This window comes from Anopheles nili, chromosome 3, assembly GCF_943737925.1.
Source record: "Anopheles nili chromosome 3, idAnoNiliSN_F5_01, whole genome shotgun sequence".
NCBI lineage: Eukaryota > Metazoa > Arthropoda > Insecta > Diptera > Culicidae > Anopheles > Anopheles nili.
Genome location: NC_071292.1, coordinates 68,539,149 through 68,561,024, shown reverse-complemented (window position 1 = coordinate 68,561,024; position 21,876 = coordinate 68,539,149). Strand labels below are relative to the sequence as shown.

At 42.6% G+C, this 21,876-nt stretch overlaps 3 protein-coding genes across 3 annotated transcripts; all 3 read left to right on the top strand.

Annotated features, from left to right (window-relative positions):
* Positions 1-981: 981 nt before the first annotated feature.
* LOC128727682 (uncharacterized) lies at positions 982-5,636 on the top strand. The gene is made up of 9 exons (XM_053821621.1): positions 982-1,034; positions 1,254-1,300; positions 1,379-1,551; positions 1,654-2,176; positions 2,242-2,571; positions 2,658-2,908; positions 2,982-3,443; positions 3,529-4,890; positions 4,977-5,636. Exons 1-9 carry the CDS (start codon positions 982-984, stop codon positions 5,634-5,636), a joined length of 3,861 nt encoding a protein of 1,286 aa, XP_053677596.1.
* Positions 5,637-6,189: 553 nt separating this feature from the next.
* Positions 6,190-21,544, top strand: LOC128724914 (uncharacterized). The gene is made up of 17 exons (XM_053818635.1): positions 6,190-6,354; positions 6,427-6,514; positions 6,585-7,171; positions 7,239-7,681; positions 7,750-8,011; positions 15,022-15,055; positions 15,125-15,297; positions 15,390-15,912; positions 16,012-16,341; positions 16,549-16,667; positions 16,733-17,194; positions 18,812-19,295; positions 19,773-19,870; positions 19,933-20,017; positions 20,084-20,670; positions 20,738-21,180; positions 21,250-21,544. The coding sequence occupies exons 1-17, from the start codon at positions 6,190-6,192 to the stop codon at positions 21,542-21,544; spliced, it is 5,178 nt and encodes a 1,725-aa protein (XP_053674610.1).
* Positions 15,013-19,471, top strand: LOC128725312 (uncharacterized). The gene is made up of 8 exons (XM_053819046.1): positions 15,013-15,055; positions 15,125-15,297; positions 15,390-15,912; positions 16,012-16,341; positions 16,417-16,667; positions 16,733-17,194; positions 17,360-18,745; positions 18,812-19,471. The coding sequence occupies exons 2-8, from the start codon at positions 15,205-15,207 to the stop codon at positions 19,469-19,471; spliced, it is 3,705 nt and encodes a 1,234-aa protein (XP_053675021.1). The 5' UTR covers positions 15,013-15,055; positions 15,125-15,204.
* Positions 21,545-21,876: the final 332 nt, after the last annotated feature.

Below are 21,876 nucleotides of genomic sequence, written 5' to 3'. Positions count from 1 at the left end.
TTCTCCTGTTTTTTTTTTTCATGCGGATCATTGACCTAGACGCACATCTGCGAGAATTCAAATTAATAAGACAGACCAATCAAACCTCGTCCTTTACAGTCAAAAGCCCATGCCGAAGTGCTGTAGAATAATACGAAGTGAAAAAGGAGAAAGAATAAAACCCACTCCTTCTTATGGTATATGTAAATAAATCTCGCCAAGTTTATAGCGATATAATCAGGTTGTCGCATACGCATACATTTTATGCTAATTTTTGTGGAAATGAGCAACGATATATTTTAACTCATCAGTTTCGGATCTACGCATTGTTTTAGATCTAGCCGGATTTTAGGACTCGCTAAAAGGGAATGAAAACTATAAAATTGCTGATGATTGTACCGAGCCCAAAGCTATTTGGCTTCATCATGAAAAGGAGGACTGGTGAATTCATTAACATATAATTTTTTACTTTACTTATTGAAAATTAAAGTAAACATTTGAATTATTATATAAAAAATAAACTTGTGTTAAATTTTTTGATAAAGAAACTATGTACAAACACGATTTCGTGAACTTATTTACATTTTAGAATAATTTTCAAAAATTGTTGTAGCATATTGATATAATATTGATGGCAAACATTAAATACTATCTTTAAAAACATAAAAATATAATTTTGGATACATTCAAATACCAATTTCAAAACCGTTCGCAATCAACTATCTACGCAGAACACTGTTAAAACACGGTCTATGAGTGGCAGATTCAAAATACCAAAACGTGCTACCATGGAAGCGTGTTCAACGAAAGAAGTGTAGGCCACACGGAAGAAGCACGATAACTTTCGTTGTTGGAATAGGTTAGATTTTCTAGAACGATAGAAATTTTGTCATTCAACGATCAACGTCGGACGTGTGTGGTTCTCTTGTGAAATAGATTTTCGCACTATATTTTACCTTACCGTTAAAAATATAGTATAAGAAACTGGTGCTGTAGGTTAAAATGCTTTCGTCGCTCGGTTCGTATATTTGGTCAACTTCGGATTCATTGGAAAGGTAATAAAAAATTACAATCATATCGGTAAAATATGATGTAATAGATTAACTCCGAACTCTTTAAAACCGGATTGAGTTTTGTCCCTTAAGACCCTTTTTATGTTTAGTGGTAACGAATCGGAAAACAGTGCAGAAATTTTCCAGAATCATTAGAAGAACTAAGAAAACAACCTAATCGAACCGAGTAAGTTATAATGTAGCTAGTTTATGTGATTTCAGACCTCTTTCCGAAGTGTCGTTCGCTATCAATGGCAAGGTTTACACAGGTAACTGAAAAAAACATTGCTAACTGAATAAAACAACCTATACCTATAAAACCATACCACCTTTCCTGCACAACGCAGCTAACGCTGAAGACGTTCCGCTGGACACGTCGTTGAATTCATACATTCGCAACTATGCTTATCTCTCTGGTACGAAATTCATGTGTCTCGAGGGAGGATGCGGCACTTGCATCGTCAACGTGTGCGGAGTGCATCCCGTCACCAAGGAGACCCGTTCCTGGTCCGTCAACTCGGTGAGTACAACACGATCTTACACCATAAATAATGATGATCGTCAGTGATCGTCAGTGATCGTCAGTGATTGTGACGAATAACTCTTTTGCTCTGTTGTGCAGTGCCTTTTTCCCATATTTTCCTGCCATGGTATGAGCATCAAAACGGTCGAGGCATTGGGCAACAGAAAGGACGGGTACCATCCGATACAGGAGCGGTTGGCGCACATGAACGGGAGCCAGTGTGGGTTCTGCTCACCAGGCATGGTGATGACCATGTACAGCCTGATGGAAGCCAAGAAGGGGACTATTACGATTCAAGACGTCGAGAACTCGCTCGGTGGCAACATCTGCCGTTGCACTGGCTATCGTCCGATTCTTGATGCGTTCAAGTCACTCGCATCCGAAGCATCCGAGATCGAGCTGCCCGACATAGAGGAGCTGCAGATATGTCCGAAAACGAACGCCGTGTGTTCAACACACAGCCCTGATGCTACAAACCTTATCACTGCATCGTCACCAGTGCATCTCGTGTTCAGCGATGATAGGGAATGGCATAAAGTCTACACCATTGCAGAAATATTTTCCATATTCGATCAAATTGGTCCCAAGCAATACATGCTCGTCGCTGGAAACACAGCGCATGGTAAGAACACCTCCAGTTGTTTCTTGTAGTGCCAAATCACGCCTAATGCCTTTCATCTATCTCAGGTGTCTATCGCCGTAGTGAATCTCTGCAAGTATTCATCGACGTCAGTTCAGTGGAGGATCTTCGAAATTACTACCTCCGATCGGCAGAGCTAGTTGTGGGTGCAAATGTTACACTGACTGAGTTAATCGAAATATTGAACAAAACGGCCACCAAACGACCCAGCTTCAGTTATTGCCGAGACGTTGCTCTTCACCTGAGCCTTGTCGCTCATCCTGCGGTGCGAAATGTCGGTACGATCGCCGGAAACCTCAGCATTAAAAATCAACATCCAGAGTTTCCCTCCGATCTCTACATCCTACTCGAAGCCGTTGGTGCAAAAATAGTTATCGGTAATGATGCTAGGAAAACCTTTAATCCTCTCTTACATATTTTGAAGCTAGTTATACTTTTGTCACTCCTTATTCATATTTTCCAGCCGATTCCATCTCAAAGAGCGCTGAAAAATCCGCGCTGGAGTACTCTCAGATGGATATGACCAAGAAACTTATGAAAATCATATCATTCCCTGCGATCAACTCGTTTACGACCGTATTTCGCACTTACAAAGTTACTCCACGCTCACAAAACGCTCATGCATACGTAAATGCCGCCTTTTTGCTGCAGTTTGGAAACGATAAAGTTACTGTCAAATCGGCCTCCCTCTGTTTTGGAGGCATCACTCCTAAGGTGAATAACGAATGTCGCTTAAAAAAGACTTCATTTAGTCCTCCCTAATCACATCAATCGCTCACCCTCTCAGTTCACACACGCCGCACATACAGAACAATTGCTAGTTGGCAAGAAGCTGTTCGATAACACAACCGTCCAACAAGTTCTTAGCAGTCTCGCATCGGAGCTTCAACCTGATTGGATATTACCAGATGCTTCGGCCGAGTATCGCAAGGGACTCGCCATATCTCTTTTCTACAAATTTATACTCAACATTGCAATGGACAGAAGCATCCCTATCAACCCTAGGTTTCAATCCGGCGCCACCATGTTAGAGCGCACTGTATCATCTGGACAACAGCACTACGATACGATCAAGAAAAATTGGCCCGTGACGCAATACGTCCCGAAGCTAGAAGGATTGGCCCAGGTCGTGGGTGAGGCGAAATACACCAACGATTTTCCACCATTTCCAGGCGAACTGCATGCAGCGTTTGTCGTAGCAACAAAGCCGAATACTACCCTTGGGAAAATAGATCCTTCCGAAGCATTAGTAAGGAGTCCTTTCGACTCGGTTGCTTAGTTATCATCGTTGTTTATTAAACATGCCATTCTTACTCCCATTGAACATTTTCCAGGCTCTTCCAGGAGTGATTGCATTCTACTCTGCAAAAGACATTCCCGGTACGAATAACTTCATGTCAAACGCTATGAATTTCTTCTTCCCGGATCCTGAGGAGATATTCTGCAGTGGACGCGTCATGTACCACGGTCAACCTGTCGGAGTGATCGTTGCAGAGCATTTCGATCAAGCCGTACGAGCAGCCAAGCATGTGAAAATTATCTACGAACGAGTCTCCGACGATCCAATCTGTCCAACGCTAAAAGATGTTTTGAAAAACCAAGTCAAGGAGCGCATCGTTGAGCATCTGCCCAGTAGCCGTGTATGTTCGCAGGCGGATGTTGAGGCCACGAAGACAATTCAAGGAACTCTGGAAATATATGGACAGTTTCATTTCTCGATGGAACCACAAACCTGCCTGTGTGTACCGATCGAGGACGGTATGGATATCTATGCTGCAACGCAGTGGATAGACTTATGCCAAGTGGCGATCGCATCTGCCCTAAAAGTGCCGCAAAATAGTCTTAATTTCATCGTCCGCCGCCTGGGAGGAGGCTTCGGTGCTAAACTGACACGTGCCAGCCTCATTGCATGTGCCTGTGCCTTAGCAGCACATCTGACAAAGCGTCCAGTTCGTTTCGTCATGACAATTGAGGCCAACATGGATACGATCGGGAAGCGATACGGTTGCATCAGTAACTACCAAGTGGACGTGGACACCAAGGGAAAGATTCTCAAGCTATTCAATAATTTCATGCAAGACTATGGCTCGAATCTGAACGAAAACGTTGTCGATGATTCAAAGTATGTTTTCGCGCTATCCTACATTTCCAATACATGGAAAGTCGAAGGAAAAGCCGTACTTACTGATTCCGCATCAAACACTTGGCAACGAGCTCCTGGGTCAACCGAAGGTATTGCAATGGTTGAAACGATCATGGAACACATTGCATGGGAAACTGGTGTCGATCCAATGCAGGTTCGGCTCATCAACATGCCACAAAATAGTAAGTTACAGCAGCTTTTACCTCAATTTCGACAAGACATTGAATTTGATAAGCGGAAGAAATCAATCGATGATTTCAACAACAAAAATCGTTGGCGCAAGCGAGGCATCGCTATTACTACGATGCAGTTTCCACTGGTTCCTTTTGGGGCTTTACACGCGCAGGTATCAATTTATGCAAAGGATGGTACTGTGTCAATCTCTCATGGAGGAATTGAAATGGGACAAGGCATCAACACAAAGGCAGCTCAGGTTGCTGCCTTCATATTAGGCATACCCTTAGAGAAAATTGCCATCAAACCAACAAACAATATTACCTCTCCGAATGCATTGATGAGCGGAGGAAGTGTAACGAGCGAAGTTGCATGTTATGTGAGTAATTACACAAGATGGTATTGTAATTAGATTATATGTACTCTGATACTCTGATTTCTAATTATCTAATTTCTGTCCTATAGGCTGTAAAAGGAGCATGCGAAATTCTCAATGCGCGTATTCAACCCATCAAGAACGAGTTCAAAAATGCACCTTGGGAGAAGATCACTCAGATCTGTTACACAAGAGACATCGATCTCAGCGCTCTATTCCAGTACAAGCAAGCAGACCTCAAGGCCTACAGCATCTGGGGTGTGAGTTGTGCAGAGGTCGAGGTGGACATTCTCACGGGAAACATCCAGCTGAAGCGTGTAGACATTCTGGAGGACACGGGCGAGAGTCTAAGCCCGGGGATCGACGTCGGTCAGATCGAGGGAGCATTCGTGATGGGCATAGGATACTGGCTAACGGAGTCGTTGGTCTATGACATGACCAGCGGTGCACTGTTGACGAACCGCTCCTGGAACTATAAGCCCCCAGGAGCAAAGGACATCCCGGTTGACTTCCGCATCCGGTTGTTGCAAACCAGTGATAATCAATTCGGAGTTCTGCGTTCTAAGGCAACGGGAGAACCGGCGATGACCATGAGCATAGTTGTGGTGTTTGCTCTCCGGTATGCTCTGCGATCGGCACAAAAGGATGCAGGAAGACCGGATAATTGGATTCCGCTTGGATCTGCATCGACTCCTGAGCAAATATTTCTCAAGGCATCGAATGCGATACAACAATATAGGTTGAACTAATTATTTTGATCATCTCATCTATATCTTTATGGTTTTGGTGATGGAATATATGAAAAATTCTTAGGGGTATCAATCGCTTCAATATTACATATTACATATTCTTAACAATTATTTGCTCAAATAATTTTTTTTATTTTACATCAAATAAACTTTTCTTAATTTTGTTTTTTAAAATCATTTATAAAATAACGATATGATTTAATTTTTAATTCCCAATCATACATCGAATATACCACAGTCTTATCAATGAGAATGTAACTCGATAAAAAAAAAAGAATTAATCTGCACTATCAACTCCCATTTGATGTCCACTATCATCCAGCGTCTGCTGATAAATCAAAACATAGATATAGACGAGAGAGGTGTCCAATCATCGTGTGTCGTGGTTATCTCCGTCGGTTCGGTCCATACGTACGCCACGATGACATGCCATATTCACTTTACGCCATTATGACGATGTAAAAAACATTTCTATGCCTTCGATCTCAGTCCAACCGTGACCGTTCGTTGATAAAGATCAATTTAATTTCGTGAACGTAGTGCGTGGTACAAAATGAAGCTGGTACGAAATGCTAGTGTGGTGACGTTTCTTTGGATGACGATCACGATCACTCAAGTTGAACCGGCTAAAATATTAAGCATTTTTCCTACCATGTCCAAATCGCACTGGATTCTCGGATCTACTCTCATGAAGGAACTAGCTCAAGACGGCCATGAGGTTGGATATTAAGAGGTGTTGATTATTGATGCGATTTATTGTGTACAAGTGTGTGCTTTTTGATTAATCTAGGTAACCGTGATAAGCCCGTTTCAATTAAAAAATGCTCCTAAAACATATCACCACGTGAACGTCGTATACAACAGCAAAATGTTTGACAGTACGTTATCAGTTTGAGCTGCGAAATTTCTTGTTAGAATAATCGCTTTGTAATTCTTTATTCATGCTAGATATTATGGATGAAGTTTTCGAGAAAATTGAAGAAAGTTTGGTTGAAAAGATGCTGGAATTGGGCCATTTTGTGAATGAAATAGCCAACACCACGCTGTCCTCGCCTGATGTCCAAGCATTACTCCGTTCTGACGCTACGTTTGATCTACTCGTCCTGGAAATATTTCTAGACGATGTATTTCTCGGGTTTGCGGATCGATTCAACTGCCCAGTAGTAGGAATGTCAACTTTTGGTGTCTCATCGTGGGTAAATTCACTTACTGGCTCTCCACAGCCACTGTCCTACGTACCGCACCCTATGACTAGCTTCACCGACAAGATGAACTTCTGGCAACGATTAGGCAACGTTTTGTTCACAGCATTTGACGAAACATTGCTGAAATTCATGTGCGATCCCATTCAGCAGCAATATTATGATGAGTACTTTCCCAACGCCAACCGCTCGTTGAACGAAATGAGGCGCCACGGTGTCTCGCTGGTGTTGGTGAACAGTCATTTCAGCTTGAGCTTCCCGCGACCTTATCTACCGAACCTGATAGAGGTTGGTGGGTTCCATGTGAATCGTAATGTCAACCCACTGCCAGAGGTATGATGGCTCACTCAATAACATACAGTTCCATTACTATTACCTTCGTTCTTCTTCATTCTTCAAGGACATTAAAACCTTCATAGAGCAATCGGAGCACGGTGTCATTTACTTCTCGATGGGATCAAACCTCAAGCCCTCTAAAATGGACAAGCAGAAGCGTGACGATGTCATTAAGGTTCTCTCCAGTGTCAAACAGAACATCATTTGGAAATGGGATGATGATACGCTAGTGCTGGATAAGAAAAAGTTCCTGTTCGGAAAGTGGTTCCCCCAGGACGATATTCTTGCCCATCCAAATGTCAAGCTGTTCATCACCCATGGTGGACTGCTCAGCTGTACGGAGTCCATCTACCACGGAGTGCCGATCGTCGGTATTCCCATCTTTGGCGATCAATTGCTTAACATGGCCCGTGCGGAACAGTCGGGATGGGGTAAAGGAGTAACGTACACGCAACTGAATGAAGAAACATTCAGTAAAGCAGTCAGAGCAGTTCTTCGTGACGATAGGTGAGCTATGATAATATTCTAATGTTAAATATTGAACACCAGTTCTGACAACTTCATCATTATTGCAGCTATGCAGCAAACGTTAAAATTATTTCCCAAAGATTGCGTGATCAGCCTGTAGCACCAATGGATATGGCAAAGTTTTGGATAGAATACGTTCTCCGACATAATGGCGCAAAACATCTCATATCCTCAGCCCAGGACCTTAACTTCGTGGAATACAACAATTTGGATGTTTACTTGTTTATTACTACAGTTGTTGTATTAATTATACTCTCCTGCAGATTAGGTGTCAGAAAAGTATTTAAAATATTGTTAAAAAAAAATACTGCTAAAACATCCTCAAAAAAGAACAACTAAACATCATTCCCACGCACTGCACTGGAAACACTCACATTCCTTGCACCTAAGAAAAATCAATGTTTAGACGATTTTTTAACCATATTTTAATCTAACAATCGAATATGCTAAATCAACAACCAAAGAAAGCATAAATGTAAAAGAAAAACAAATAAAAATGAGTATTATACTCTTTCAGACTGGACAATATTATTTATCATTCGAGTTTATCAAGTATTGTTCAACACTGTTAGTTGCTTTGAGAAATATTTGCTCAGGAGTCGACCCTGATCCAAGAGCAATCCAACTGTCTGGCTTTCCTGCATCCTTTTGTGCCGATCGCAGAGCATACCTGAGAGCAAACACCACAACTACGCTCATGGTCAAAGCTGGCTCACCGGTAGCCTTTGATCGTAGCACACCGAACGGATTTCCTCCATTTTGCAGCAACCGGATGCGGAAGTCAACCGGGATGTCCTTTGCTCCCGGGGGCTTATAGTTCCAGGAGCGGTTCGTCAACAGTGCACCGCTGGCCATGTCATAGACCAACGACTCCGTTAGCCAGTATCCTATGCCCGTCACGAATGCTCCCTCGATCTGACCGACATCGATCCCCGGGCTTAGACTCTCGCCCGTGTCCTCCAGAATGTCTACACGCTTCAGCTGGATGTTTCCCGTGAGAATGTCCACCTCGACTTCTGCACAACTCACACCCCAGATGCTGTAGGCCTTGAGGTCTTCGTTCTTGTAATGGAATAGGGCGCTGAGATCGATGTCTCTTGTGTAACAGATCTGAGTGATATTCACCCAAGGTGCATTTTTGAACTCGTTCTTGATGGGTTGAATACGTGCATTGAGAATTTCGCACGCTTGTATTACGCCCTGAAGGATATAGTACGTTACTGTCAAAAATGTTGAAAAAAATCACCAATAAAAATAATCTACTCACATAACAAACGGCCTCACTTGTCATGCTCCCACCACTTAGTCCAGCATTAGGAGATGTCACATTGTTCGTCGGTTTGATGGCAATTTTCGCCAATGGTATCCCCAATATGAAGGCAGCAACCTGAGCTGCCTTTGTGTTGATGCCTTGTCCCATTTCAATTCCTCCATGGGTGATCGCCACAGTACCATCCTTTGCGAAAATAGACACTAAAACGTGAAATGCTCCTATGTACTCAAATGGGTACTGCATCGGAACCATTGCGATGCCTCGCTTGCGCCACCGATTATTTGCATTAAATTCATCAACCGATTGTTTCCTTTTATCATACTCAACTTCTTGTCGGAATTGGGGTAAAAGCTGCTGTAGCTTACACTCTGCAGGCATATTATTTAACCGAACTTGCATTGGATCAACTCCCGTTATCCATGCGATATGCTCCATGATCGTTTCGATAGTGGCAATACCCTGCGTTGAACCAGGAGCTCGCGCCCATGTGTTGGACGGAGAGTCCGTGATTATGGCTTTTCCCTCGTACTTCCACGTGCTAGACATATACGATATTGCAAAAGCTTCATTTGTGAATCTAATCACATCGTCGTTCAAACTCGATCCATAATCATGCAAGAATTCAGTTGAGAGCTTGAGGATCTTTCCCTTGGCGTTCACGTCCACCTCATAGTTACTGATGCATCCGAATCTCTTTCCTATTGATTCCATATTTGCTTCCATAGTCATTACAAAGCGCACTGGACGTTTCGTGAGGTGTGCTGCTAGGGCACAAGCACATGCAATCTGGCTGGCACGAGTTAGCTTAGCTCCATAACTGCCACCCACACGACGTACGTTAAAGTTAAGACTATTTTCCGGAATTTTAAGCGCACTGGCGATGGCTACCTGACACAAATTAATCCACTGTGTCGCGGCAAAGATATCCATGCCATCCTCGCTGGGGACACATATGCAGGATTGAGTCTCGAGTGGAAATTGATATTGCCCATATATCTCCAAGGTCCCTTGAATTCGTTGAGTTGTTTCATCGATGAGGGTTTCCGCCGTTTCTGCTGATTCTGTTACTGCATCGGTTGTGCTGATCGGAGGATTTACAATGCGCTGCCTTGGCCAATTATGCAGAACAGACTTGAGTGTTGGATAAACAGGTTCTTCAGAGAAGCGTTCGTATATAATTTTCACATGTTTTGCGGCATATACTGCTTGATCGAACTGTTTGGCCACCAGAACCCCGACAGGTTGCCCGTGGAATAACACTCGTCCACTACAGAATATCTCCTCTGCATCCGGAAAAGCTATAGTCATGCCATGTGCAACAAAATTGTTCGTACCAGGAATGTCTCGAGCAGAATAAAAAGCAACTGCTCCGGGTAAACGCTGAAGAGAAAACATTGAAAAATAAATAACATTTCATGCATTATGCTACCTGGTGCCCGATAGTAAAATCTGCTTTGAGAATAATATATTTTACAATGAATCTTGTAAAGTCAAATGAAATGATCAATCATCCTTACAACCTGATAAAGGATATGATCAACTTACCAATGCTTCTGAAGCGTCTATTTTCCCGATCGCTGCATTCGGCCTGGTTGCTACGACAAACGCAGCATACAACTCATCCGGAAATGGAGGAAAGTCATTCGTGTATTTCGCTTCGCCCGACGCCTGAGCCAATCCTTCGAGCTTCGGGACGTATTGCGTCACGGGCCAGTTTTTCTCAATCGTATCGTAGTGCTGTTGACCAGACGAAACAGGACGCTCTAACATGGTGGAGCCGGATTGAAACCGAGGGTTGATAGCAATCTTTTTGTCCATCGCGACATTGAGTATAAACTTGTAGAATAGAGACACGGCGAGTCCCTTGCGATACTCGGCCGACGCGTTTGGCAGCACTGAATCGGGCTCAAGCTCTGCAGCGAGACTGCTGAGGGCTTGTTGAATAGTTGCGTTATTGAACAGCTTCTTGCCAATAATAAGCTGTTCAGTTCGAGCAGCATGCGTAAACTGATAGTTGATCGGTAAGTAATTAGTTTAAAAAAATCAGCTAGAAACTGGGACTTATCATCTACCTTAGGATTGATGCCCCCAAAGCAGAGGGTCGCCTTGCTGACAGTCGTATTACTGGTGTTTAGTTTCAGCAGAAATGCGGCATTCACATAGGAAATTGCATTCTCAGAACGCTCAGCAGCTTTGTACGATCGAAAAATGTTTGTTTCTTGATCGATCGATGGAAAAGTAATGCTTTTCAAAAGCTTCTTCGTCATGTCCATCCTCACGTACTCCGAAGGTGTTTTATCATAGGAAATAATTAATGATTCAACTTACATGCCACGGAAATGGAAAATTTTGTGTTATATGAAAGAGTTTCTGAAACATTAACTCACGGAGCTCTTACCAATGGTTAACTTTACTCCTGCAGCTTCCAGTAGAATGTACACATCGGATACAAACTCCGGGTGTTGATTTTTTATGGAGAGGTTTCCAGCAATGGTTCCGACATTTCGTATGGAAGGACTTGCCACTAGCTCCAGGTGGTTTACGATCTGTTGGCAATACCCAAACCCGGGCCTGGTTTTGGCGGCTTTGCTTAGTATTTCCATGAGTTCGTATAGGGTGGTGCTTGCTCCGATAACCAGTTGGTTGAAGCTGAAGTAGTGATTTCGCAGCTCTTCTACAGAGTTTATATCGATGAAAATTTGCAACGATGTACTCCGCCGATACACACCTGTAATGATTGATCGTATAAATGTATACAATACTGAGACTTGATAATCTCGCTCAAACGAAAAGACTATGCGGGCGTCATATAGATCCCGGTTCTTACCATGAGCAGTATTTCCTCCCAGTAAGATGTACGGTTTCGAACCGATTAAAGCCAGCAAAGTAAATATTTCAAATAATGTGTAAACTTTGTGCCATTCCTTATCGTCTCTGAATACCAAATGCACAGGACGATGTAGTTCAACTTCGCAAGAAACAGCTGGACACTGTGCCGAACACGCGACGTTTGTTTTCGGACATATCTGCAGCTCCTCTATGTCGGGCAGCTCGATCTCGGATGCTTCGGATGCGAGTGACTTGAACGCATCAAGAATCGGACGATAGCCAGTGCAACGGCAGATGTTGCCACCGAGCGAGTTCTCGACGTCTTGAATCGAAATAGTCCCCTTCTTGGCTTCCATCAGGCTGTACATGGTCATCACCATGCCTGGTGAGCAAAACCCACACTGGCTCCCGTTCATGTGCGCCAACCGCTCCTGTATCGGATGGTACCCGTCCTTTCTGTTGCCCAATGCCTCGACCGTTTTGATGCTCATACCATGGCAGGAAAATATGGGAAAAAGGCACTGCACAACAGAGCAAAAGAGTTATTCGTCACGATCACTGACGATCACTGACGATCATCATTATTTATGGTGTAAGATCGTGTTGTACTCACTGAGTTGACCGACCAGGAACGGGTCTCCTTGGTGACAGGATGCACTCCGCACACGTTGACGATGCAAGTGCCGCATCCTCCCTCGAGACACATGAATTTCGTACCAGAGAGATAAGCATAGTTGCGAATGTATGAATTCAACGACGTGTCCAGCGGAACGTCTTCAGCTTTAACTGAGTAGTAAAAGAGTTGCGGTAAGAGTTAATTTCCTTAGTACAGTTGCAGCCGTTAGACAATCATACCTGTGTATTTCCGACCATTGATCGAGAACGTCACCTCAAAAACAGGGCTATGTACATCATAGATATAAGATTTCGTTAGTAAGGAGTTCGCTAGTAGTTTTAAATAATTATTAGTTGAAGACAATCAACAATACCTAGTTAACTACATCGAGAAACAGCATATAAAGATCATGAGCATTATTAAAAAAAATTCTCAATGCATCTTATGTTAGTGAGTCGTTAGGACAGTGAAAGTCATTTTGTTTCTATATTGCTAATAAAATCAGTCAATCAGTCAGTCAAAAAAATGACTGAAATTAATGTACTTGAATAAAAATCTACTGGAATCAGTCAGGTTGATGTTTGGTAGACTATAATATATTTATTTTAAACTGATTTACACTGAAACCGCTTTATAAAGCGTTTAACACATGTACTTTTGCTGACTTAGTTCTTTCAATTCTATTTGCTTTATTTGCAAACAAATTTGCAAAAAATTAACAACATTGTTCAGTTTTTTCTGCATGTACTTCATACACTATAATACTGAATTATTTATCACACGTTACAAATCAAATTTCTCCATACCTTTTACACCCGTTCCACTCCGCCATATGTACATGGCTTTTACACCCGTTACCCTCCAGATGGAAAAAACGTTTCACTTGTTTCATTTTTCAACAATATGATCAATCGCTTAAGATTTTTAAGAATATTTTACACTTAATTTCCAAAAATTGTATCAAACGCATTCAACCGAAACAACTTGCAGGAATGGTTCAGCAATAAGTGGAACACTGAACACTTCGAATACCCAAAAACAAATGATGACGAGTGACTTGGTAGGTATTCTGTTTTCATAGAAAAGTGTACAACCAGTACCAAGTACCGGAATGCTAGAACATACGATACATAGCAATTCTCCTAACAGTGCTGCATATTAAGTAAGAGACGTGTGCTGCTACACAACTTCAAGCAAACAGTGGCGAAGCTTTACTGCTCAATTAGTTTGCAAGGTGCTAGGTAAGCGGTATCAAAAGATAGAGTAAAATCACGTTGCTTGTTTGGTACGAACTATTTGGGAAGTTTGCTGACTGACAATTTTGTCTATGTAAATGTTCCACGTGCTTGCATTCAATGGCTCACTTTGAGTTTGCGAGCAAAAACATTCCACATCGAATGGTTGGAGCAGTTTTTATGCAAATCCGATATTCAAAGCATTGCCACTATGGTCGTGTTTTTGTCTACATACACATTTTTGTTGAGCTTCAACAAATTGCTGAGCGTAACCAGGAGTTGTAGCAGCAGTAGGAGCACTTGGGCAAAAACATAAAAGAATGTTTTATCGCGTAAAACCTAAAATCCGTACGTAACATCCAAGAAACAACCGTCAAAGCCCCGTCCTAATCAATCTATATTTTGGTATGAACCTGTTTTACCAAGCATAATGATGCTCCCGGAATGCAGAAAAAAATTGCCAAAACATCGCTAACACACACATGATAACCACGCCTTCTATAAATTATTCATGTTTTTCGGTACACAACGCCACCGGCTTTTGCTTCTCCTTTTATAAGCATAAAAACATGATCATAATTTTCACGATGTTTGAAATTTGATTCATTTCTGCTCCGGGACTCGCAGTGATCTGTTCTCAATTTGTTGTGGCTTTGTGCAATCACTTTGGCAATTTGGATCGTTTGCTCATTTTATCCAACGTTTTATGTAAAGTAACAATACAAAGTATAGAAAAATCAACTGCGCTCGATAGTATTGTTGTTAAACTTGATAAATCTATCGTTTTCTAAACATGGTGAATGACGGATATAAAAGGTATGCAGAGATTGTGTGGAGTTTGTGAGTTACATAAACTGTTAAAATTTATTATTTGTGGCAAATCTTCCAGTTTCATAATGTATCCAATACAAGCATAACCAACAAACAGTATCAACGAAAAAATCGTTTCAAGCGGTTCCATCGAACAAACGTAGACCCATAATTCTGACTCATTATGCATTTTTTTTCTCTTACATCGGCAACCAGTATACAAACTGTATTTTAGAGCGTGAGAGATCCTGCGATGAGGTGCAGTGAAGTGAGTTTCGTCTCACTCACGACTCACTCATGTATATGAGTAGTGAGTTATCGCGAAAAGTTAAACAGCATCTCACGATATTTGCATACGTTGCAATGCAGTTAGACTCACTCACGTGTACGCGTATCGAATAATCTAACTATCCTAGCAGTTAAAATATTCAGGGCATTTCACTATTACAGGATTCAGATACTAACAAATTCTAATGGTATATCACGTTACCATTTTTTCTACTAATCACCTGTTTTGAATCTTTCATATAATGATATACACAGCCCCGTTTTTAAGGTGACGTTCTCGATCAATGGTCGGAAATACACAGGTATGATTATCTAACGGATGCAACTGTACTAAGGAAATTAACTCTTACCGCAACTCTTTTACTACTCAGTTAAAGCTGAAGACGTTCCGCTGGACACGTCGTTGAATTCATACATTCGCAACTATGCTTATCTCTCTGGTACGAAATTCATGTGTCTCGAGGGAGGATGCGGCACTTGCATCGTCAACGTGTGCGGAGTGCATCCTGTCACCAAGGAGACCCGTTCCTGGTCGGTCAACTCAGTGAGTACAACACGATCTTACACCATAAATAATGATGATCGTCAGTGATCGTCAGTGATCGTGACGAATAACTCTTTTGCTCTGTTGTGCAGTGCCTTTTTCCCATATTTTCCTGCCATGGTATGAGCATCAAAACGGTCGAGGCATTGGGCAACAGAAAGGACGGGTACCATCCGATACAGGAGCGGTTGGCGCACATGAACGGGAGCCAGTGTGGGTTTTGCTCACCAGGCATGGTGATGACCATGTACAGCCTGATGGAAGCCAAGAAGGGGACTATTTCGATTCAAGACGTCGAGAACTCGCTCGGTGGCAACATCTGCCGTTGCACTGGCTATCGTCCGATTCTTGATGCGTTCAAGTCACTCGCATCCGAAGCATCCGAGATCGAGCTGCCCGACATAGAGGAGCTGCAGATATGTCCGAAAACGAACGTCGTGTGTTCGGCACAGTGTCCAGCTGTTTCTTGCGAAGTTGAACTACATCGTCCTGTGCATTTGGTATTCAGAGACGATAAGGAATGGCACAAAGTTTACACATTATTTGAAATATTTACTTTGCTGGCTTTAATCGGTTCGAAACCGTACATCTTACTGGGAGGAAATACTGCTCATGGTAAGAACCGGGATCTATATGACGCCCGCATAGTCTTTTCGTTTGAGCGAGATTATCAAGTCTCAGTATTGTATACATTTATACGATCAATCATTACAGGTGTGTATCGGCGGAGTACATCGTTGCAAATTTTCATCGATATAAACTCTGTAGAAGAGCTGCGAAATCACTACTTCAGCTTCAACCAACTGGTTATCGGAGCAAGCACCACCCTATACGAACTCATGGAAATACTAAGCAAAGCCGCCAAAACCAGGCCCGGGTTTGGGTATTGCCAACAGATCGTAAACCACCTGGAGCTAGTGGCAAGTCCTTCCATACGAAATGTCGGAACCATTGCTGGAAACCTCTCCATAAAAAATCAACACCCGGAGTTTGTATCCGATGTGTACATTCTACTGGAAGCTGCAGGAGTAAAGTTAACCATTGGTAAGAGCTCCGTGATTTAATGTTTCAGAAACTCTTTCATATAACACAAAATTTTCCATTTCCGTGGCATGCAAGTTGAATCATTAATTATTTCCTATGATAAAACACCTTCGGAGTACGTGAGGATGGACATGACGAAGAAGCTTTTGAAAAGCATTACTTTTCCATCGATCGATCAAGAAACAAACATTTTTCGATCGTACAAAGTTGCTGAGCGTGCTGAGAATGCAATATCTTATGTGAATGCCGCATTTCTGCTGAAACTAAACACCAGTAATACGATTGTCAGCAAGGCGACCCTCTGCTTCGGGGGCATCAATCCTAAGGTAGTTGATAAGTCCCTGTTTTTATCTGATTTTTTTTAACTAATTACTTACCAATCAACTATCAGTTTACGCATGCTGCTCGAACTGAACAGCTTATTATTGGCAAGAAGCTGTTCAATAACGCGACCATTCAACAAGCCCTCAGCAGTCTCGCTGCAGAGCTTGAGCCCGATTCAGTGCTGCCAAACGCGTCGGCCGAGTATCGCAAGGGACTCGCCGTGTCTCTATTCTACAAGTTTATACTCAATGTCGCGATGGACAAAAAGATTGCTATCAACCCTCGGTTTCAATCCGGCTCCACCATGTTAGAGCGTCCTGTTTCGTCTGGTCAACAGCACTACGATACGATTGAGAAAAACTGGCCCGTGACGCAATACGTCCCGAAGCTCGAAGGATTGGCTCAGGCGTCGGGCGAAGCGAAATACACGAATGACTTTCCTCCATTTCCGGATGAGTTGTATGCTGCGTTTGTCGTAGCAACCAGGCCGAATGCAGCGATCGGGAAAATAGACGCTTCAGAAGCATTGGTAAGTTGATCATATCCTTTATCAGGTTGTAAGGATGATTGATCATTTCATTTGATTTTACAAGATTCATTGTGAAATATATTATTCTCAAAGCAGATTTTACTATCGGACACCAGGTAGCATAATGCATGAAACGTTATTTATTTTTCAATGTTTTCTCTTCAGCGTTTACCCGGAGCAGTTGCTTTTTATTCTGCTCGAGACATTCCTGGTACGAACAATTTTGTTGCACATGGCATGACTATAGCTTTTCCGGATGCAGAGGAGATATTCTGTAGTGGACGAGTGTTATTCCACGGGCAACCTGTCGGGGTTCTGGTGGCCAAACAGTTCGATCAAGCAGTATATGCCGCAAAACATGTGAAAATTATCTACGAACGCTTCTCTGAAGAACCTGTTTATCCAACACTCAAGTCTGTACTGCATAATTGGCCAAGGCAGCGCATTGTAAATCCTCCGATCAGCACAACCGATGCAGTAGCAGGATCAGCAGAAACGGCGGAAACCCTCATCGATGAAACAACTCAACGAATTCAAGGGACCTTGGAGATATATGGGCAATATCAATTTCCACTCGAGACTCAATCCTGCATATGTGTCCCCAGCGAGGATGGCATGGATATCTTTGCCGCGACACAGTGGATTAATTTGTGTCAGGTAGCCATCGCCAGTGCGCTTAAAATTCCGGAAAATAGTCTTAACTTTAACGTACGTCGTGTGGGTGGCAGTTATGGAGCTAAGCTAACTCGTGCCAGCCAGATTGCATGTGCTTGTGCCCTAGCAGCACACCTCACGAAACGTCCAGTGCGCTTTGTAATGACTATGGAAGCAAATATGGAATCAATAGGAAAGAGATTCGGATGCATCAGTAACTATGAGGTGGACGTGAACGCCAAGGGAAAGATCCTCAAGCTCTCAACTGAATTCTTGCATGATTATGGATCGAGTTTGAACGACGATGTGATTAGATACACAAATGAAGCTTTTGCAATATCGTATATGTCTAGCACGTGGAAGTACGAGGGAAAAGCCATAATCACGGACTCTCCGTCCAACACATGGGCGCGAGCTCCTGGTTCAACGCAGGGTATTGCCACTATCGAAACGATCATGGAGCATATCGCATGGATAACGGGAGTTGATCCAATGCAAGTTCGGTTAATTAATATGTCTCCAGAGTGTAAGTTGCAGCAGCTTTTACCCCAATTCCGACAAGAAGTTGAGTATGATAAAAGGAAACAATTGGTTGATGAATTTAATGCAAATAATCGGTGGCGCAAGCGAGGCATCGCAATGGTTCCGATGCAGTATCCATTTGAGTACATAGGAGCATTTCACGTTTTAGTGTCTATTTTCGCAAAGGATGGTACTGTGGCGATCACCCATGGAGGAATTGAAATAGGACAAGGCATCAACACAAAGGCAGCTCAGGTTGCTGCCTTCATATTGGGGATACCATTGGCGAAAATCGCCATCAAACCGACGACCATTGTGACATCTCCTAATGCTGGGCCAACTGGTGGGAGCATGACAAGTGAGGCCGTTTGTTACGTGAGTAGATTATTTTTAGTGGTATTTTTTTCAACATTTTTGGCAATAACGTACTAAATTCTTTAGGGCGTAATACAAGCGTGCGAAATTCTCAATGCGCGTATTCAACCCATCAAGAACGAGTTCAAAAATGCACCTTGGGAGAAGATCACTCAGATCTGTTACACAAGAGACATCGATCTCAGCGCCCTATTCCATTACAAGAACGAAGACCTCAAGGCCTACAGCATCTTGGGTGTGAGTTGTGCAGAGGTCGAGGTGGACATTCTCACGGGAAACATCCAGCTGAAGCGTGTAGACATTCTGGAGGATACGGGCGAGAGTCTAAGCCCGGGGATCGATGTCGGTCAGATCGAGGGAGCATTCGTGACGGGCATAGGATACTGGCTAACGGAGTCGTTGGTCTATGACATGGCCAGCGGTGCACTGTTGACAAACCGCACCTGGAACTATAAGCCCCCGGGAGCAAAGGACATCCCGGTTGACTTCCGCATCCGGTTGCTGCAAAATGGAGGAAATCCGTTCGGTGTGCTACGATCAAAGGCTACCGGTGAGCCAGCTTTGACCATGAGCGTAGTTGTGGTGTTTGCTCTCAGGTATGCTCTGCGATCGTCTCAGAAAGATGCAGGGCGACTGGACGTTTGGATTCCTCTTGGATCGGCATCGACACCGCAGCAAATATTTCTCAAGGCATTCAATACCGCAGAACAATACTTATTGAACTAATTCGAAAATCGATAAACATAAAAAAATCCCTAAATTAGTTGATATTTGAATTTAACTACAGCTACACTTTTTTTGAATACCAATACTTTTCTTATCTTATCACGCTCTCTATTATTAAAGCAGTGAGTGACGAACCTGTTTTCAAATTTAACTAGCCCTAGGCTATGAAATAGCTCGTTATCATTTATTTCATTCAGTACCGTTCTGACCATGCAACGATACGGATTTGCACCCTTTGACATAATGTTCCGCGTGGTAGGGCTTACATGTATTTGCTTAGTACTCTTGAATCCGATGGCAGAGTCAGCTAAAATTCTTAGCATCTTTCCCACAATGTCTCGTTCACACTGGATTTTGGGATCAACACTCATGAAAAATTTGGCGCTTGACGGTCACGAGGTAAGTATGGTTATATCAAATATTCAACCGATGGTTCAAGTGTTTATTCGATGTTTAATAAGGTTACTGTTATCAGCCCGTTTCGATTGGAAAATGCTCCCAAATCGTATCATCATGTCGGTATTGAACACAGCCGAATGTTGGAGGGTAAGAAACAAGAATGGGAGCAAGAATCTCCAGTGCGATATAATAACTGATGCCGTGTTTTTATAGGTATGATGGATAAAGCATTTGAACGAATCGACGACAGCATCGTGCAAAAAATGTTGAAGCTGCAGTATTTTGTAGATGTAATTGATAACACAACGCTCTCTTCGCCCAACGTTCAAGCATTGCTACATTCTGATAAAGTGTTCGATTTACTCGTGTTGGAGATTTTTCTCGATGAGGTGTTTTTCGGATTTGCGGATCGATTCAATTGTCCGGTTGTTGCAATGTCAACGTTTAGCGCCTCTCCTTGGGTTACTTCCTTAATCGGATCGCCTATTCCGCTGTCGTACGTGCCGCACCCTATGACTAGCTTTACTAACAAGATGAGCTTCTGGCAACGACTAGGCAACGTGCTATTTACAGCTTTCGATGAAGTGCTTAAATACGTGGTGTTTGATCCCATACATGAACGATACTATAAGAAGTTTTTCCCAAACGCCAACCGCTCGTTGAACGAAATGAGGCGCCACGGTGTCTCGCTGGTGTTGGTGAACAGTCATTTCAGCTTGAGCTTCCCGCGACCTTATCTACCGAACCTGATAGAGGTTGGTGGGTTCCATGTGAATCGTAATGTCAACCCACTGCCAGAGGTATGATGGCTCACTCAATAACATACAGTTCCATTACTATTACCTTCGTTCTTCTTCATTCTTCAAGGACATTAAAACCTTCATAGAGCAATCGGAGCACGGGGTCATTTACTTCTCGATGGGATCAAACCTCAAGCCCTCTAAAATGGACAAGCAGAAGCGTGACGATGTCATTAAGGTTCTCTCCAGTGTCAAACAGAACATCATTTGGAAATGGGATGATGATACGCTAGTGCTGGATAAGAAAAAGTTCCTGCTCGGAAAGTGGTTCCCCCAGGACGATATTCTTGCCCATCCGAACGTCAAGCTGTTCATCACCCATGGTGGACTGCTCAGCTGTACGGAGTCCATCTACCACGGAGTGCCGATCGTCGGTATTCCCATCTTTGGCGATCAATTGCTTAACATGGCCCGGGCGGAACAGTCAGGATGGGGTAAAGGAGTAACGTATACGCAACTGAATGAAGAAACATTCAGTAAAGCAGTCAGAGAAGTTCTGCTAGATGAAAGGTAAGCCAGTCTTTAGTGGAAATCTTTATCGATCGAACACGTTTTAAACAAACCACATTTTAATTACAGCTATTCAGAGAACATCAAAAATATCTCACGACGATTTCGTGACCAACCCATAGCCCCGATGGATTTGGCTAAATTTTGGATTGAGTATGTCCTTAGGCATAAAGGTGCAAACCATCTAAAATCTTCAGCGCAGGATCTTAACTTCATTGAATACAACAATTTGGATGTGTACTTACTTATCGCTGCAACAATCACTACAGTGTATATTTGTATTCAAACTATCTTTAGAAAACTATTTCGCTATATGTTTGTAAAACCAAACAGAAGTAAAAGATCAGCTAAAAAAGAAAACTAGAAACATGTGTCAATAAAATTGAAAACTATGCTTTTTGTCTATGAACTATGGCGTCAAGTGTATCAATCGTCAATTGAGAAACAATGGCTTAAATAAAAACATTTCATGGGAAAAATAATATAACTTTTTGTTTTTTATACTAAAATTCATGTTAACTCCACGCCACATGTTCGCTTTTCGGAACCATGGTAAGACTAGGTTTCAACTATTATTGACCACTCTCTGAATCATTGCACCAATCACGATCGAGGGTAGCTAGAGAAACTGCTCTCAACCATACCAATAGTGTCAAAGATCCCTCTCTGCGAGTCAAAAAGTGAAAGTCGATCTAC

Coding starts and splice junctions, on each gene's coding strand:
- LOC128725312 (XM_053819046.1), top strand. CDS start 15,205: ATGTGTCTCGAGGGAGGATGCGGCACTTGCATCGTCAACGTGTGCGGA. Junction 15,913..16,011: donor GGGAGGAAATACTGCTCATG/GTAAGAACCGGG, acceptor CAATCATTACAG/GTGTGTATCGGCGGAGTACA. Junction 17,195..17,359: donor TAGACGCTTCAGAAGCATTG/GTAAGTTGATCA, acceptor TTTTCTCTTCAG/CGTTTACCCGGAGCAGTTGC.
- LOC128724914 (XM_053818635.1), top strand. CDS start 6,190: ATGAAGCTGGTACGAAATGCTAGTGTGGTGACGTTTCTTTGGATGACG. Junction 20,018..20,083: donor ACACAGCCGAATGTTGGAGG/GTAAGAAACAAG, acceptor GTGTTTTTATAG/GTATGATGGATAAAGCATTT. Junction 20,671..20,737: donor ATGTCAACCCACTGCCAGAG/GTATGATGGCTC, acceptor TCATTCTTCAAG/GACATTAAAACCTTCATAGA.
- LOC128727682 (XM_053821621.1), top strand. CDS start 982: ATGCTTTCGTCGCTCGGTTCGTATATTTGGTCAACTTCGGATTCATTG. Junction 1,035..1,253: donor ACTTCGGATTCATTGGAAAG/GTAATAAAAAAT, acceptor ATGTGATTTCAG/ACCTCTTTCCGAAGTGTCGT. Junction 2,177..2,241: donor CGCTGGAAACACAGCGCATG/GTAAGAACACCT, acceptor CATCTATCTCAG/GTGTCTATCGCCGTAGTGAA.